Source organism: Vicugna pacos, chromosome 4 (genome assembly GCF_048564905.1).
Source record: "Vicugna pacos chromosome 4, VicPac4, whole genome shotgun sequence".
Lineage (NCBI taxonomy): Eukaryota > Metazoa > Chordata > Mammalia > Artiodactyla > Camelidae > Vicugna > Vicugna pacos.
In genome coordinates, this window is record NC_132990.1 from 42986516 (window position 1) to 43004994 (window position 18479).

The 18479-nt window shown below is 31.6% G+C and overlaps 1 protein-coding gene across 6 annotated transcripts in view; it reads left to right on the forward strand.

Annotated features, from left to right (window-relative positions):
- The window catches only part of VPS13A (vacuolar protein sorting 13 homolog A), a 204475-nt gene that overhangs the window by 163216 nt on the left and 22780 nt on the right, over window positions 1–18479 (forward strand). For 4 of the 6 annotated variants that reach the window (XR_012072042.1, XR_012072043.1, XR_004189589.2 and 1 more), the window contains exons 61-68: window positions 706–851; window positions 2077–2158; window positions 3007–3120; window positions 4357–4432; window positions 4520–4683; window positions 4991–5036; window positions 5146–5269; window positions 12143–12257. Coding sequence is in view for 3 of the 6 variants with exons in the window: in XM_006209350.4 (XP_006209412.2) it covers window positions 706–851; window positions 2077–2158; window positions 3007–3120; window positions 4357–4432; window positions 4520–4683; window positions 4991–5036; window positions 5146–5269; window positions 12143–12257 (867 nt within the window). In the remaining 3 variants the exon portion in view is untranslated. Of the gene's footprint in view, window positions 1–705; window positions 852–2076; window positions 2159–3006; window positions 3121–4356; window positions 4433–4519; window positions 4684–4990; window positions 5037–5145; window positions 5270–12142; window positions 12258–12457; window positions 12551–14750; window positions 15364–18479 lie in introns of those variants that run through there. The other 2 variants (XM_006209353.4, XM_031677229.2) reach the window with 2 other exon arrangements.

The following is an 18479-nucleotide window of genomic DNA, read 5'->3' on the forward strand; positions in this document are numbered from 1 at the left end:
TTATTTGTTATTTACTCTTATAATAATTTTTTACCACATGGAAATAACAATGGAACCATATACAATGTGTTTATGTTTATATCTTGACCTAACATTATGTTACCTTGTTTTCTGTGAAGGTATTTAGTGACAGTTTTCAAACTTTTGTGTATGATATACATGTAAGTTTTAAATTAATTTATAAAGTACCCCTGATTTAAAAATTAAGGATTGAATGGAACTAAAAGTTCTTAACATAAAATTTCTAAGTTACTTACATAATACTTGAAGAAAATTGTTGTAAACTTATGTATTTATATATACACACACACACAGGCGCACAAAAGTGCTTTTTAATGGGCTTTACCACACTAACTTAATTCTAATAGTTGAAACATTCATTTTTTGAGATATCTGAGTTATTTCCAACAACTTCTACTTCTAGATTGTTAATGTTATTAAAATGTATAAAGATTAATATTTTCCTAGGTTTACCAAAAGAATGGATTGATCTAAATATCATATATTACATTGTTGAATTTAAAAAATTTAACGGGCTGTTTAGGTTTTAAATTTCCTTAACTTTCCACTTACTAATTTTGGTTTAACCCAGATAACTTTGAAATCTTATTAAGTGTAGTGAATTTAAGATGAGGTTGAATTTTAAGAGTTAAAATTGTCATTATGAAGAAAGTGCTTTACATATTGATCTCTCTATCTCTTTAGTTGCATTTAAGTGTTTCACTGAGTTCGGGTGGAGAAGAAGCTAAAGATTCAGAACAACATGGAGGACAGATGGCAGTTCATTCTATAAATCTTTTGCTGAAGAGTATTGGTGCCACTCTTACAGATGTACAAGATGTAGTTTTTAAGTATGTTTAATATTCAAATCTATAAATTGATGAGAAGTCCACTTTATATTTACATTAAAATTTTATCAGTGAAAAAGTATGTAAAGTACATTGCAGATCATAGGCTAAATACGGTTTTTACTGTTAAGTGGAATATAATTTATAACATTGTCTTCTATCCCTCAGCTGTTAGATAACAGAGTAATTCTTAAATTATTTAAATATTTCAATAATTATTAAATAATTACTTAAAAAAAAACTCTTAAAGAAGGACAGAAAGGAAGGCGTTTTGGGCCTTGGGAAAGATTCCTGAGAAGCTGTATACACCCAAAGGTGTGGTGTGTGGCACTTAGTAGATGTTGTTTTAAGGCCTATGGGATCAAGACTCTTCAAAGCATATGTGACTAGAACTAAATGAATGCCATGACAGGGAAAGTGAAAGGATCAGCTGAATTGTTACAGTCAAGAACTCTAACGTGAGTCATAGTGGAAGCTGTTAGAGTGTCTGACCAAAGACACTTAGAGATCTGAGTGAAGACTTTTAGATGAGAATGACCTTTGCAGATAGCACCTAGAACTGTTATGAAGAACAGTAGTAAGAATGAATGAATCCAATAAGAGGTAAATCCAGATAAAGTTAGGTTAACAGTCAAATTTTAAAACATAGGTTTGAAGACATCAGAAATAGGATGAGATTTCTAATCTTGCTGCTGTCCTATCCTTAGCATAGAACTTCCCAAACAGTTGACCGGGTATACGCTGTGAATAGGTGATAAGTAAACTGATGATGATTCGTCAGCTGATCAGGCACGACCTGCAGCAACTGAACCCTGTCCATTCTTGAGCAGCCTCTTTCTTTGATCTCAGTGTGTCACACATTGTCTCAGTGGGCCATGATAAGATGGAATTGAGAATATAGTTCATGTCCTTGAGTGGGATCCAAAGGATCTCTAAATCCCCTAAATTATGTGAAAATGTGTGTATATTGATGGCTTTTCTGAAGATAAGATCCATAGCTTTTATCAGATTCTTAGAGGGTTCTTTGAACAGAATATGCAGAGATGAACATGAGTCGATTTTCTGACTGGCATAGGGAAAAATGTACCAAAAGGAAGGACTTGGAGAAAAATTCTAAAGAAAATAAAATCAGTCATTAATATCAAAAACATTATCTCCTTCTCTCCACCCCTACCCTGTACAAACACCCACCCATATATATTTATACCTTTATATGGCTTTTTTTCAGGCTTGCATGTTTTGAACTCAACTATCAGTTCCATACGACATCTGAACTACAGTCTGAAGTAATAAGACACTATTCAAAGCAGGTTTGTCAGATTTTATGAAGGGACTGAGCGATATAAAATAGGGAAATAATATGTGTCTAGACATGTATAATGTAGATTTGGCAAGGAAGTGAATGGCCGTTTTCAAAAGTTTAAAACATGTCTTTTTCCTCAGTATTATAGAAAACAGTTGAGTCCAACCACCATTTCAGTTTTTTGTGTTCCATTTTTTAGCCTTTGACAGAAGTCTTTCCTGGATCAGTGTGGATTAGACATAACTCTTTAAATAATAATTAGCTAAGTAATTCACTACACTTACTTAAAAAGTAGGTCAAGGGAAACTGTTTATTAGTAAGTAACTGATGAACAGAGAATATTATTAATTTTTGACTCAATATTTAAGTTGTTGAGTCAGCTACATATATTATTTTGGTGGATTTTTGTCTACCTCTAAAAGACTCCTGTATTTTATTCTATAACTTACAGAGCAATGAGATAGGTGTTGTATGGTGGACAGCTCACTGAACATGACTTTGAGTTTGAATCCCAGTTTTGCCATTTATCCATTATGTCATTCTGGGCATCATTTGGCCTGTGTGTTTCTCCAGTCTGTAAAGTGGTGGCAGTAGTAACTGTCACACACTGTTGTGAAAGTGAAAGCATTTTGAATACTCTTAGAACTTTATATAAATAGGTTATATTATTTCTAATACTGTAACACCAAATTACTTTTTAAAAACTAAGACTAGTGATGAATAAGGTGATATGGTTTAGATTGAAATTGGGTGGTGAGGGTGTTGGCCTGAAAAAAACTTGTGTCTACTGTGTATAAGGGGTAAAATATGAACTCTGATTATCTGATCTGACTAATGTTTGCATTTCATTTTTAGGCCATTAAGCAGATGTATGTACTCATTCTTGGACTTGATGTTTTGGGAAATCCCTTTGGCTTGATTAGAGAATTTTCTGAAGGTGTAGAGGCATTTTTTTATGAACCTTACCAGGTAAAATAGTTAATCTTGTATTGTGCAATATATCACACAATACTTTTGAATAAATAATGCATCCCAATTATAAAATTGAGTTTGTAGATGTAAATCGATTTTGGGAAACACAGCAAAAGAACATAAGACTTTTCTAAGAAATACTGAATTTTAAGTGTTCTGATGGAATATTAAAGGTGGATAAACTTTACACTATAGTAGGAGGAAGATACCTTTGGACACACAGTCTTGCTTTACACAGTAGTGTGGGACAGTAAAAATAACCATGCACGCTGATATGCAAAGCAATCTTAATATCAGTGACAAAAATGATTGTTCTGTGTCCCTTAAAATTTCTGTCAAGGTCTTCTGCCCATTTTTGGATTGGGTTATTTGGGTTTTTTTTTGTTGTTGATATTAAATTGCATGAGCTGTTTATACATTCTGGAAATTAAACCTTTGTCAGTCACATCATTTGCAAATATTTTCTCCCATTCCATAGGTTGTGTCATTTTGTGTTGCTTATGGTTTCCTTTGCTGTGCAAAAGCTTTTAGTTAGGTTCCATTTGTTTATTTCTGCTTTTATTTCCATTGCCTGGGTGTAGACTGCCCTAGGAGAACATTGCTAAGATTCAAATACTAACTACAATATATAAAATAGATAAAGAATGAATTTATTCCATATAGCACAGAGAACTGTATTCAATATCTTGTAGTAACCTATGATGAAAAAGAATATGAAAACAAATATATGTATGTGTATGTATGACTGAAACATTATGCTGTACACCAGAAATTGACTATGCTTCAATTAAAAAAAATTCTGTCAAAACATTCAAAATGTTCTTGCTTTCACTTTTAAACATAGAGAGTAATGAAAAGTAAAGTAAAACTAATATTTTGTACAATGTAATCTAAAACAAATATTAAGAATTAAAATATTTTTCTTTTTTAAAAATTACGAAGAGTAGTTTATGGTTAACTTCTCATCATATAGCTTGTAATCCAAGTAGGCATCTTTTGTACACTTTGGTGACTAGTCCATATTCCTAAGTTTGGATCAGCTTCTAACATTTTATTCTTCATACTTTCAGTGTCATGAAATAGCTTAGGATTCTGTTAATGTGAAGTTTTCTGTTGATACCACTTTCTCTGGGAGATCTTTTCTTTTTGTCACTACTGCTTTCCCCATGTATATCAATAAGTTTACCTTTGAAAATATAAATATAACTTTGCTGTTATTTTTTGACTCTTCAGGGAGCCATCCAGGGTCCTGAAGAGTTTGTGGAGGGAATGGCACTAGGACTGAAAGCACTAGTTGGTGGAGCTGTTGGTAAGAAACAGAATGCCTACCAGGTGTGATTACGCTAGAAAGTAATGATATGTTTGATTTCACTAAAGATAGTTTAATTTCTGCTAGGTGGATTAGCTGGTGCTGCCTCCAAAATCACCAGTGCTATGGCTAAAGGGGTAGCAGCTATGACTATGGATGAAGACTACCAACAGAAGAGAAGAGAAGCCATGAACAAGCAACCAGCTGGTCTTAGAGAAGGCATCACTCGTGGAGGAAAAGGCTTAGTGTCTGTAAGAAATTTCCCAGGGTTGTGAACATTTTAGGGAATACCTTTTAAAGCCACATTCTATGATTAAGGAAATAGACAAAACTTTCATTTACTCAGAGATTTGGGGGCTGGAGGATCAGTGGGTTGTGACATACAAAAATATGTAAGTAGCCTCCAAAAATATTGTGTTTAAATTAAATACTTAGTAAATATGTTCGTTCTTATGGTATCTAGAAAGCAAAGCTCTGTATTTCTATTGTAAGCTGTACTTGGTTCTTCAAGGCATCATGTGAAAGTATTGTAAATTTTCGATTGTGCTTTTCCTCTAGGGTTTTGTAAGTGGCATAACAGGAATTGTTACAAAACCAATCAAAGGCAAGTATAATAATTCCTTTGGGTGATATATATTACCAAGCCTTTCATAAATTAATTCGATTTTCATTCTTAATCCAATTGTCTAAAACTTTGTCTCTTTTCTTTCCAGGAGCTCAGAAAGAAGGAGCAGCTGGTTTCTTTAAAGGTGTTGGGAAAGGTATAGTTGGAGCAGTGACAAGGCCAACTGGAGGCATCATAGACATGGCTAGCAGTACATTTCAGGGAATAAAAAGGTAAATTCTCTTTGATATAAAATGTGGGAAAAATGCTTAAGCCAAGAGAAATGTAATAATTCTGTTTAGCTCTAGGCATTTAATTATGAACCCTGCAATATGGCAAGTTGCATTTGATCTTCCTAATTCCTTTGATACTTTTTAAGTTGTTGCCTTTGCAACATCATTTCAGCTTCATACAGTTCTACTTTATTCATCATTCATTCCTAGCAGCCTTGGTAGGAAAGGTTTGGTAAATTAAGCAGGCTTTTCATTTCATTCAAGCTTTGATTGAAATATATTACAATAATGAAATGCTATATGTCAGTTACAAAATTAGCAAATATAATATTCTGTCTCCTTTTTTGAGGAATAATGACATTTTATATTCCTAGTTTAAACTCAACTTTTGTTCACCCCTTCCTTTATGGTCTTATTTTGCTATGAAATTATTACATCATTTCCCTCTCTTTCTATAGGAATGAGCATTGTCCTTAAATGAGCTGTTCCTTTTAAGTCAGTATTTCATACTATTACCATAATGGGATGTTTCCAGTTTTGTTATTTAAAGTTAAGATTAGGAGGGGAAAAAAGGTTTCAGTTTCTTCTACCTGTAACTTTAGTTTCACAAATATACTTGCTGAGTTGTTGTCATCAGAGAAGCTCGAAAGTCAGTGAAACATAAGGAATTCAAAATATATAGAGAGCTATACAGGCATTTGCCCAGAGATGCTAGAATAACCTTCCATTTTTCTAACGCCTTATAATCTGTACCCAACTACATTACCTTTAAATTTAAGGGAAAAATAAAAATTTTAGAAAAAATAAGACTTAAGTACTATAGAAGGATGGACTTGTGAAGGATACTGAAACCAGAAAGGAAAAATAGGTTACAGTAATCAAATGTAAGAATATAAATTGGTGGATAAATCTAATTGAACTATATAAAAACCACACTAGTAAAATAGTAAATAGAAGATGCAAAATAGTAAAATAGTAAAAAGTAAATAGTAAAGTAAAAAGTAAAAAGAAGATGCAATTTGAGAAGGGAATAATTGGCATTAAGCATGTGACCTCATATTATTTCTGGAGAGCAAATGCTATATATTATATACATAAATACACACGTTCTCTGATGGGATAAATAAGAGAATTACCTAGTGATAAAAAGAACAATTAACCAAGAAGATAACAGTTTTTAACTTGTTCTTAGCTCGCAATAGCCTCAATCTTTATAAAGCAAAAATTGACAAAATTAAAAGAACTTTCCAAATCTTAAGTAATGGCGAAAGAATCTAACATTTCTCTCAATAATTGATAGATCAAGAAGATAAAAGTAAGAATATAAATGATTTGAACATAGTTAACAACCTTGATTCTACTACACACATAAATATTTAGTGGCTCAGCACATTTTAGAGAGCATCTGCTGTATCTAGACACTATTTTAATCACTCAGGGAACCAGAAGTTAACACATTTGGCCAAGTTCCTGTCTTCATACAGCTTACATTCAACTAGGAGGATAATAGGTGACAATAAGTGAACTGATAAATATATGATATACTAAATGGTGAAAAATGCTATGAAGAAAAATAAAGCAGGGTAAAAGAGATAGAGAAATCCAAAGTGGTGGGGAGGAAGGTTGCTACTTTATGTGTAGGATATTCACGGAAGCTTCACTGTAAGGTTATATTTGATTAGACCTGCATAGGCTGGATATCGTAAGGAAGGAGTCATGTTCTGTGTGTGTTTTGAAGGTAATAGCAACAGGATTAGTTGGTAAATTGAATTTGAGATATGAAAGAAAGAGAATCATCAAGGATAATTGTTAAGTTTTTGTCTGAACCACTGGAAGGATGGGGTTGTCATTTCTTTTAGGGAAAGAGAGAGCTAGAAGTTTTGTTTGGTTGATTCTGGGAACTTAACCCTGTTTCTCCTATTTGTGTATTGTCTTTTAGCTTTCTTGCTACTGTCTTTCTATAAAGTCTAAATTACCCATATCATCTCTGGTTGTTTGTATTTTTGGTGTTATATCTAAGAAAGTCTTACCTAGTCCAAGGTCATGAAGATTTAAACCTGTATTTTCTCCTAACAGAGTTATAGTTTTAGCTCCTAAGTTCATGTCTTTGATCCATTTTGATTAATATTTGTATATGATGATAGATCCAGCCAAAATTTATTTTGCATGCACATGTCTGGTTGTTCAGCACCATTTGTTGAAAGGACTATATTTTCCCAACTGAATTGTCTTTGGTACTCTTTCCTAAAATCAATTGATGTAAATTTGAGTTTATTTCTATTCAGTTCTATTGCATTGATCTGTATGTCTATTCTTATGTCAGGAACACAGTTTTTTTTCTCCTTTATCTTTGACTTTTTTTTAAATTGAAGTATAGTCAGTTATAATGTGTCAATTTCTGGTATAGAGCACAATGTCCCAGTTGTGTGTATGTGTATGTATGTATATATATATGTTTTCATATTCTTTTACATTAAAGGTTATAAGATATTGAATATAGTTCCCCATGCTATACAGAAGAAAACTTTTAATCTATTTTTATATATAGTGGCTAACATTTGCAAATTTCAAACTCCCAAGTTTATCCCTTCCCACTCCCTTTCCCCCAGTAACCATAAGATTATTTGCTGTGTCTACAAATCTGTTTCTGTTTTGTGGATGAGTTCATTAGTGTCCTCTTTTTTTCTTTTTTTAGTTTCCACATATAAGTGATATCATATGGTATTTTTCTTTCTCTTTCTCTGGCTTACTTCACTTAGAGTGACATTGTCAAGTTCCATCCATGTTTCTGCAAATGGCATTATTTTATTCTTTTTATGTCTGAGTAGTATTCCAGTGTATAAATATGCCACAACTTCTTTATCCAGTCATGTGTCAGTGGACTTTTAGGTTGCTGTCATGTCTTGGCTATTATAAATCGTGCTGCTATGAACATTGGGGTGCATGTGTCTTTTTGAATTAGATATCCCATGCTCTTGGATTGCAAGAATCAGTGTTGTTAAAATGGCCATACTGCTGAAGGCAATCTACAGATTTAATGTGATCCCTATCAAACTACCCAGGACATTGTTCACAGAACTAGAACAAATAATCCTAAAATTTATATGGAATTACAAAAGACTCAGAATTGCCAAAACATTACTGTAGAAAAAGAACGAAGCTGGACTAACCCTCTCAGACTTCAGACAATACTACAGAGCTACAGTAATCAAACTGCATGTTATTGGCATTAAAAGAGACATATGGATAAATGGAACAGAATAGAGAGCCCAGAAATAAGCCCACAGACCTGTGGTCAATTAATCTTTGACAAAGGAGGCAAGAATACACATAAAGAACAGTCTCTTTAGCAAGCGTTGTTGGGAAAACTGGACGACAGCATGTAAATCAATGAAGTTAGAACATTCCTTCACAGCATACACAAAAATAAACTCAAAATGGCTTAAAGACTTAAATATAAGACAAGACACAATAAAGCTCTTAGAAGAAAACATAGGTAAAACATTCTCTGACATAAATCTTAGCAAATATTCTCCTAGGACAGTCTACCCAGGCAATAGAAATAAAAGCAAAAATAAACAAATGGGCCCTAATTAAACTTAAAAGCTTTTGAACAGTGAAGGAAACCGTAAGCAAAACAAAGTGACAACCTATGGAATGGGAGAAAATTTTTGCAAGTGATGCGACTAACAGAGGCTTAATTTTCAGAATATATAAATAGCTCATACAACTTAATAAAGAAACCAAGCAACCCAGTCCAAAAGTGGGCAGAAGACCTAAACAAGCAATCCAGTGAAAACATACAGATGACCAATTCACACATAAAAAGATGTTCAATATCACTAGTTATCAGAGAAATGCAAATCAAAACTGCAATGAGGTATCACCTCACACGAATCAGAATGGCCATCATTAAAAAGTTCACAAACAATAAATACTGGAGAGGATGTGGAGAAAAGGGAACCCTCCTACACTGTTGGTGGGAATGTAGTTTGGTGAAGCCATTATGGAAAACAGTATGGAGATTCCTTAAAAAACTGTAAATAGATTTACCATATGATCCAGCAGTCCCACTCCTGGCCTATATCCAGAGAGAATTCTTAATTCAAAAACATAACACACTGTTTTGATTACTGTAGCTTTATTGTAAGTTTGGAAATCAGGAAATTTGAATCTTCTGGCTTCTTGTTCTTTTTGAAGATTTTTTTTAGGTATTTTCTTAGTCACTTGAATTTCCTTGTGAATTTAGGATTGTCAATTTATTCAAAAAAGGCAGCTGGGATTTTGATAGGGATTGTATTGAATATGTAGATCAATTTAGAGATTATTGCCATCTTAACGATACTAAGTCTCCCAATCTGTGAAAATGAGTGTCTTTCTATTTGTTTAAGTCTTTAATTTCTCTCAATAATGATTTGTAGTTTTCAGTGTGCATATCTTCTTTTAATAAATTTCTAAATATATGTATTTGCCAAATGCTTTAAGTTGATATTGTGTGTTTTTTTCTTTGTTTTATTAGTATGGTGTACTACATTAGTTGATTTTCATGTGTTGAAACAACTTTACGTGTTTGGGATGAATCCCACTTGGTTATAATGTGTTATGCTTTTTATATGCTAATGGATTTAGTTTGCTAGGATTTTATTAGGATTTTTGCATATATATTAACCGGAACATAGATCTGTTGTTTCCTTTTGACATCTTTGGTTTTTGTTACCAGAGTAATACTGTCCTCATAGAATGATTTAGGAAATGTTTCCTCCTCCATATTTCTTTGAAAGAGTGTGTAGAGGATTGATGTTAATGTTTTTTAAACATTTAGTAAAATTCACCAGTGAGGCCAACTGGATTTGACTTTTATTTCTGGTAAGTTTGGTTACTAATTCAGTCTCTTTATTTGATATATAAAATAAATTCAAATTGAATTGTCCAGTTTGACTTTACTCAGTTTAAGTCTTCTCTCTTTTTTTTCTTTGTCAGTCTAAATAGTGATTTGTCATTTTTGTTGACTTTATCAAAGAACCAGTTTTTGGTTTTATTGATTCCTTCCATTGTTTTTATTTTTTCTATTTCATTTTTCTCTGCTCTAACCTTTATTATTTCACTTCTTATACTGGCTTTGGAATTTGGTTTGCTTTCCTCAGGGTTTCTTGTGGTGTAAAGTTAGATTATTGATTTGGGATCTTCTTTATTAATATTGGGCATTCACAGCTATAAATTTCCCTCTGAGCATTGTTTTCTCTTTGTCCCTTACATTTTTGTATGTTTTTGTTTTCACTTGTCTTAAAACAGTTGCTTTCCTTTGTGATTTTTTTCTTTTACCTTTAGTTATTTAGGCTTCTACTCTTTAATTTCCACAAGTTTATGGATTTCTCAAATTTCTTTCTTAAAGATTTCTAATTTTATTCTGTGTGGTCAGAAATCATACTATATATGCTTCGATACTTATATATTTTTTGAGACATGTTTTATGCCTAATATATAATCTGTCCTGGAAAATGTTCCACGGGTACTTGAGAAGAATGTCTAGTTTGCTATTGCTGGATTGAGTGTTCTATAGACGTCTTTTAGGTCTAGCTGAATTATAGTGTTGTTTAAGTCTTCTATTTCCTAGCTGATCTCTCTGTTACACATTACTGAAAATTGAGTTTTGAAATATTCAGCTATTATTATTGAATTATATTTTTTACTTTTCAGTTCTGTCATTTTTTGCTGTATATATTTCGGGGCTCTGTTGTCAAGTACTTATTATATATTTATATCTTCTTGATATAGTGACCCCTTTTCTTTGTAAGGTGTCCTTTGTATCTAGTAAGAATTTTTTTGTTTAAAGTATAATCTTTTCTGATTTTAGTATAGCCATTCTAGCTCTCTTGGTTATTATTTACATGGTATATCCTTTTACTTTCATTGTGTTTGACCCTATAGTGAGTCTCTTGTAGACAGCATATGGTTGGATCATATTTTTTATCCATTCTGCCAATTTCTCCTTACAATTAAAGAAGTGATCCATATATATGTGTCTGTACATATGAATACGTTACATGATAATCTCTTAATATTTATTGAATGTATGCATATTTGTTGAATGAATGAATGAACAAATAAATCATTCTTATGTAGGTCCATACAATCAAAAATAGTAAATAAAAAATTACAATACCAAATTCAGCAATGTGTATATGTGTTTCAAACAATACATATCAAGCCCAAGTGGTAATGTTGAGGGTATTTGAACATTAAACCATGTAATGTGACTTACAGCATTAATAGATTGAACGAGATAAACCATACAATCACAGCAATGATCAGGGAAAAATTCCTCCTTTAAAATTCATTGTGCATTCAAGATTTTCAATAACAGTAACAACAACAAAAAATCTGTTAGCAAACTGATAGTAAAAGTGAACTTCCTTGGCTTGACAAGCAGCGCCTTTGAAAAAAAATATTCCTGATATCTGTACTTCATGAAGAACTTTTAGAAGCTTTCCTTTTAAAGTTAGGAATGAGAGAAGGATGCTTGCAGTCCCCTCTTGTGTTTAGCATTGTACTGGAGGAAATTATATACTAGGAAATGGGAAAAGAAAAATTTAAAGTCTTAATCAGAATAGAAAAAGCAGTACTCATCAGATGCTGATTCTCTCATTATTGTCCACAAAGAAAAACTAGGGGAATCTATAAACCAACTTCTTTACAGTTTTACGTTTTTCTGCAGAACTTAAATTATTTATGTCATAAAGACAAATTTTAAAATAAAAAAGTGATGTAACTCTTACTTTATCCAAAAGAAGATCCTTTTTTGTAGTTGCATTTTAAAGTGTAGTTAGGAGTTTTTTAGTGATTTTTAAAGTCAAATGTGTTTTTTATTTCTAGAGCTACAGAGACCTCTGATGAAGTAGAGAGTCTGCGACCCCCTAGGTTCTTTAATGAAGATGGAGTTATCAGACCTTACAGGCTGAGGGACGGCACTGGAAATCAGATGTTACAGGTGGGTAAAGAAATATCTTCTAAATTAAGATTAGTTTAGTCCAGTCAGCTTTTTAAAAAGCAGCTATATAATGCTTTAAGTATATATTAGATTATTTGGGCTTTTGTATGTTTTTCTTAATTCCATTTATAGTTTCTTACATTTATGTAGGTCTTAAATATACATTTATTTACTATAAGATTTTTTTTTCTTTTTTACAGGCATCAAAAAGTTTGATATGAAAACAGTTAATGCATGACTTTGCATGTGAAAGCCAACAGTAGATTTTAGCATTAAAATTTACAAACTACGTACAGCTGTTTCAGTATTTGAATGCAAAGAAATGCTTTCTATGTTGGTAACTTTTTGTATAGGATTTTGGGCCAGTCCGATCTTTTTATAGGGTATTCTTAGTTCCATACTGGATTTACTAGATTTGTTGAAAGCCACTGTGCCTTATGTACCCTCATAGTTGATGGTTCTTATTTGCTCAATTAGACCATTTCTATTTAGAGTACTTCTTTCTGTTTGTCAAACCACTGACAGCCTTTATACCGGCTATAATCCTCATGCCCAAGTAGGCATGGATAACGAAAAAAATCATTGTGAATTCTTGGGTTTTGCTTTTCTTTTGAAGATGTTCAAATGTCCATGACCCTCTTACTGTTTTATGCTTGTGTGGTCTATTTAAAACCCTGTGGAATTGATAAGTAATTCACATGAAAACCAGTATCTTTTAGTACGAAAAATTAGCTTTTGGAGCAGTAGACAATTTGAAGGTAAAATATTTTATCCGTTTCGATAACTTCTACTTTCTAAATTGGACCTTTTGAAATTTGGATTATGCTGTGGGTAACATACACAATATTAGGATATACCAATTCAGAGTTGTTTCTGTGGTTTAGATGTGAAACACTGAATTAAACCATTTGTTTGAAAACAAACAAGAAGTCATTCTGTTGTAGAGACTTGAAAATATTCATTGTAATAGTAAATTGTGGGAAGAGATGGTTCTTCTTTTATAGCCTTAATATTTTAAATACTGTTTTGTTTAAAGTGAACAGGGTAAAGATTTTAAAATTTAATATTTTATCCACTACATGCAGAGTTTATAATTTTTCATTAAATGTACTTCCATAAAATATAACCATTGAGTTAATATGTGATATTTAGTAAAGTAGTTTTACATTGTGTTGAAAATGTTTTTAAATGTGTTTAAAATAATTGCATATTGGAATAGAACTGGCGATTTAGAGAGGTTGTGTTCTAAAGGGCATGTTGACAAACTCTACAATGACAGTGTATCATTCTTTGGAAATGTTTCAGAAGTCGCCTATAGTTAATACAATAGAAGCGTACATTTCTACTCACAATCTGCCTTTCCTTGTTAGAACACAACATGTTACTAACATTTTACTAGACTGAAGTTATCAAATTGCCTTTTGAAAAATTAAAAATATTTCTTGAGAAAGTATTTTATAAACTTAGTAGGAAGTAAGGATGAGTAGTGAGGCAAGTTTAGACATACATCATCATTGTTAAGTAACAGATGATAAAAAAGCCATGAGATAACCAAAAATTTCTCATGGTTGATAACTTGATTTCAGAGACAAGTAAATTTGTTCTACACTTTCATTGTTTTCTAAAGCTGTAAACTTTAGGGTTTATTGACTGTATTTTTAAACTTGCCTACTATTTTTAGTAGGCCAGTATTAGCATTAATTGCTAAAAAGAGATATTTAAATGAGTAAAAATTCACAATCCTTGTCAGTCATTACTTATTTTTCAGCAACAGCACAAAGCACAGTATTAACTGGAATTCCTATAGGAATTCACCAGATGCCTTAGGATGTTCATGTTTAGCATTCCTCTCCTACAGGTGTAAGATGTGGGTTATTGCTTTAGTGGTAATAGTGCTTTTTTGAATCAAAACTCTATTATTAGCTAACACTTTAAAATATATAAATACCAGTACTGTGGCAAAGAAATAGATGACATATGAACAGTATTTAAAATCTCATCTGCCTAGATTTAATCTAAGTGACTTAATAATGTCCTTAGAAAATATTTAGTACTTCCACATGTTTGTCCTTTTATTTTCTAATTTTCTAAAAAGTGGTGCTCTGTGTTCACTAAGTTATATATGATAATTATATATGAGATACACTCTTTCATGGTGTACCTTTCTATCTAGAAAGTGGTCCAGTATTATAGTGCTTCCTAGTAGTCAGTAAAGTTGCCTACTAGAGAAATAGAATAATTCTAATATATTCATAGAATACCTTAGTTTTTTCATCCAGCTACTTTATACATTGAGTGTACCAACCAATGGAGTTTAGTCTTAAGTCTGCTACGCTATGATATACTATATCCGTAATTATTGCTCCATTCAGGACTAAAAAATCTTCAAAATTATTGACTCCTTGAAATTTTTCATAATTTTACATGTTTTCCAAGCAATTTGCCATACTTAACTAACCTTTGTGCTTCTTTTTTTCTTTACCATGCTTACAGAAAATTCAGGTCTACAGGGAGTGGATTATGGCTCACAGTAGCAGTAGTGATGATGATAATGATGATCACGATGATTAGTCAGATCTGAAATGTTAAAATTCATATGTTCTTTATCATTTTATTTGAAATCTTTCATTAACATGTTTTGTATGACTGCTACCATAATGCTCATGTGTCCATTTTTAGGGAGTTAAAAGTACTTTTTCTTCTTAAAATGTTTTCCTATACATTTTCAAACTACCAGAATTGCCTTATTTAAGCACAGAAAAATGTATTTTACATCCAAAGTAGGGCATACTATATATTATAGCATTTGCTTGTATGTATTTGTAGCTTTGTGTAACACAGTTTGTCCTTGAGATTTAAAGTTAGGCAATTTTTTTTTGATGTTAACTAGTTTCATTTTAAGTTATCTGCTTATTTGTTAGCAAAATGCTGTTTTTAATGTTCTTTGTCAATTTTCTGGGCTGTAATATAACATAATTGAGTTTAAAAAAAAGAAGGAAAGAAAAAGAATAGTAATAGCCAGTCAATATTTTATATTTACTTAGCATTTTAGAAGTAGTTTTGTCAAATTTCTTTTATAAGAATAAACATATAACTTGAAGCAATACGAATTTGTTGTTCTATTCCAAAATCATGTAGGTTGAACTACTATTATAAGAAACATTCATAATTTGTCACAAAGGTTAGATAGTGAAATAATTTATAGTCTCAGAATATAAAAAAAATTATTTTATTTGGTTCACTTTTTATTTCATTTTGTTATATATATATTTTGTGGAACAGTGAACAAAATTGGTTTTACAGTCATTATACTTATTAAGTTGCATATCCATGTGCCTGTATCCTTATTACAAAATGTTATGAATTCAAGACATGAGAAAAATTTTTATAGTAAGCATAGTTATATATATTTCTTCTGGGTAATATTGAAAAACTGTTAACTAGTTTTCTGAAAGAATAAGCAAATCTGTTTCATGTTATGTGTACTGAAGTTTTTTTTAATTTCAACTTAGATAAAACTTTTTTTATTTTTCTAGTATATCAGATGTACTTTAAAAAAAAACTCTAAAAAATGAACGCCTATTAGTATGTTGTTTGGGGGAAAAAAAGTAGTATGATGTTTGATCCCTTATGACGGCTCTACTTTTGGATCAACAAAGGGCATTTACCTTAATTTATGTTAAACATTTTGCTTATAATGAGCTTAGATTATAGTAGATACTTGCCTTAATTGTTCAGCTTTTGGTTTAATTTATTCAGCCAATGATTTCTGAGTCTCTTCTTATTCTTAGGTTTATCAGGATTTTATCTCTATAAATCATTATTCACTATTCTTAGAAAATGACTCAAATTTTTAATATTGAGCCAACAAAAAACAAAGCTAAAAAATTCAGCTTTTTTGAAATTTCTCCTTGCCTAGCATATTTAGATTAAGTAGAAATCAAGGTTGTGTGTGCTAGGACTAAGAAAATTTGTGAATGTCAAATCATCTAATTACTGTTTTCATCAAAATATAGTACTTTTATCATTTTGGAATAAGTAAATAAATTAAAACAGTGACCATTAGAATAGTCACTACTGGTATCAGAGACAGTTTGTATTTGTCCTGCACTGCTGCTCTCTCACCCTTGGTCAAAATCAAACAAAGCCTGCAGCTTCTACTGGAAGCTAGGATTAACACAGCCTACTCTTATGTTGTGTATACCTGAGGAAAGAAGGGTCTGAATATTTCTTCACTGAATTTTTAGATCCAAATATTGCTAAGCATGAAGCCTTTCTAAAGGAGAAAATGCAAAACTGCTTGTTTGCAAGACATTTACTGAGTTTCCTGTGGTTAGTCTGTGACAATTCTATGGTATAGATTTCATAAAGATCCTTATGAATTTATCTGAAAAAAATTCTGGGTATTTTAGCAGTGACTTACCATTTTAATGAAAAGAAAGTTGGAGGTGGAATTACATTTATTTAAAATCTCTTGAACATTAAAAAGATTTAAAGCAATATTCTAGTAACTAGAAAACTTTGTCCATGTGGTCTTAGGGATTCATTCTTAAGTTTTTAGCCCTTGGAAATGACTTGTGTTCTTTAATGGTATAATTGCCCTTGTTCTTTCTGTTTTCCTGACACAGTGAAATAATCTTTTCAGGCTTCTTTGCTGACAGGTATTATTTTTCCAGTTTAAAAAATATACTTATTATGTTGCTTATATTTGAGAAAAAAGACTGAGGATAGCTCTGTTTTCTTGATGGAGATACAGGACTTCAACAAAAATATCTTCTTGTTCCTCATCAAATATGTAGAAAATGAGTTCAACTTTGGGATTTTAATGAGATGAACAGTTCTTTTATTAGTGGCTCTGTAATTAGAACTTTAAAAATGGGAAATATCCATCTAATAAAGTCGAGTGAGGAAGCCGAGTTCAAAAAATTGACTGTTTAATACCATACCTTTCCATATCCTTTATTTATATTGTGAATTTCTACGTGGTCATTGCTTATGTGTAGAAAAAGGGAAAGAGGGTTCTTTCTTCTTCCTTAAGGGAATAATCATTTATTCTTTGTTTTCCTCTGTGTCTACTTGACACTTGAATAACATATTGAAGACTGGCAGGAAGAAAAATTTATAGAAATCCTGAAATTGTAAACGCCTATCACCATGGATAAATAATCTGCTTGTAGGAGCCTATAAATGAAATTACTTGGTGCTCACATTGGGTATAGATACAAGAAATGTAAATCCAGAATAATATTGCTAACTTTCAATATTCCTTATAGAAAAGGAAGTCGGAATAAATTTCAGTTTGCTTATATATTTAAAATCGGGATTTTATAAATTTTACCTATTGAAATTGTTCAAAATATGTATCTTTGATGGAATGTTGAGTGTTGATTTTAAGGTCATGTTATTAAAATTGACAGATGGAGCCTTTGTAGATCTGTGGCTAGGAGATAAAGTTCAACATGAAATATGTGTTACTATCTTTTACGTCCCAAGTCATATACACTAGAGAATGATGACTGCAGTAATAGCTGCTATGGTAGTTTGTCTAACTTATACCCTGTGGTGAAATTTTGCCATATGCTCTCCTAGAGTGATGGGAGGAAGACCAGAAACAACCATCCCAACTTTTATTTTACTTTTCTACTGTACTTTTAAGCCTCAGTTTTTTGTTTTATAGGTTTCCTTGCATGTTTATAACTTACTATAATAGTCCAAAATATTAAAGGTACTGTGGGGTCTAAATAAGATATGCAGACTATTCATTTAGGTCAAATGATAATTATGATGAATATGTGAAAAGAATGTCAGTTTTATTTTTTATTCTATCCCTGTACCTTTGAAATAAATGGAGATCAATTTAAAATGTTTAGATTTAATTAATTTAATCTTCATTTTAGTGGATAAATGTTTGAATTCATGAAGTTCAGTGAATACAATCCATACTATACAAAACACCACAGAAAGTCCTGAATTAAAGAAGAATGAAGCACATGATTTCAGATAGGTCTGTGTTAGGGAGCTAATGAGAGTGATTTATGATGGTCATATGTGAGAGTGTATGGTTTGGTTTGTTTTAATGTAGTAGACCATTTTCATGTCCATAGTTATCTCTCAATCAACATGATAAATTTATTTAACAGTTTATCTGTATCAACCAGTATGTATATAGCAATAGTGTACCTCCAAACTTTTGCTTTAAAGTAAATGTTTAATAATTTTGTA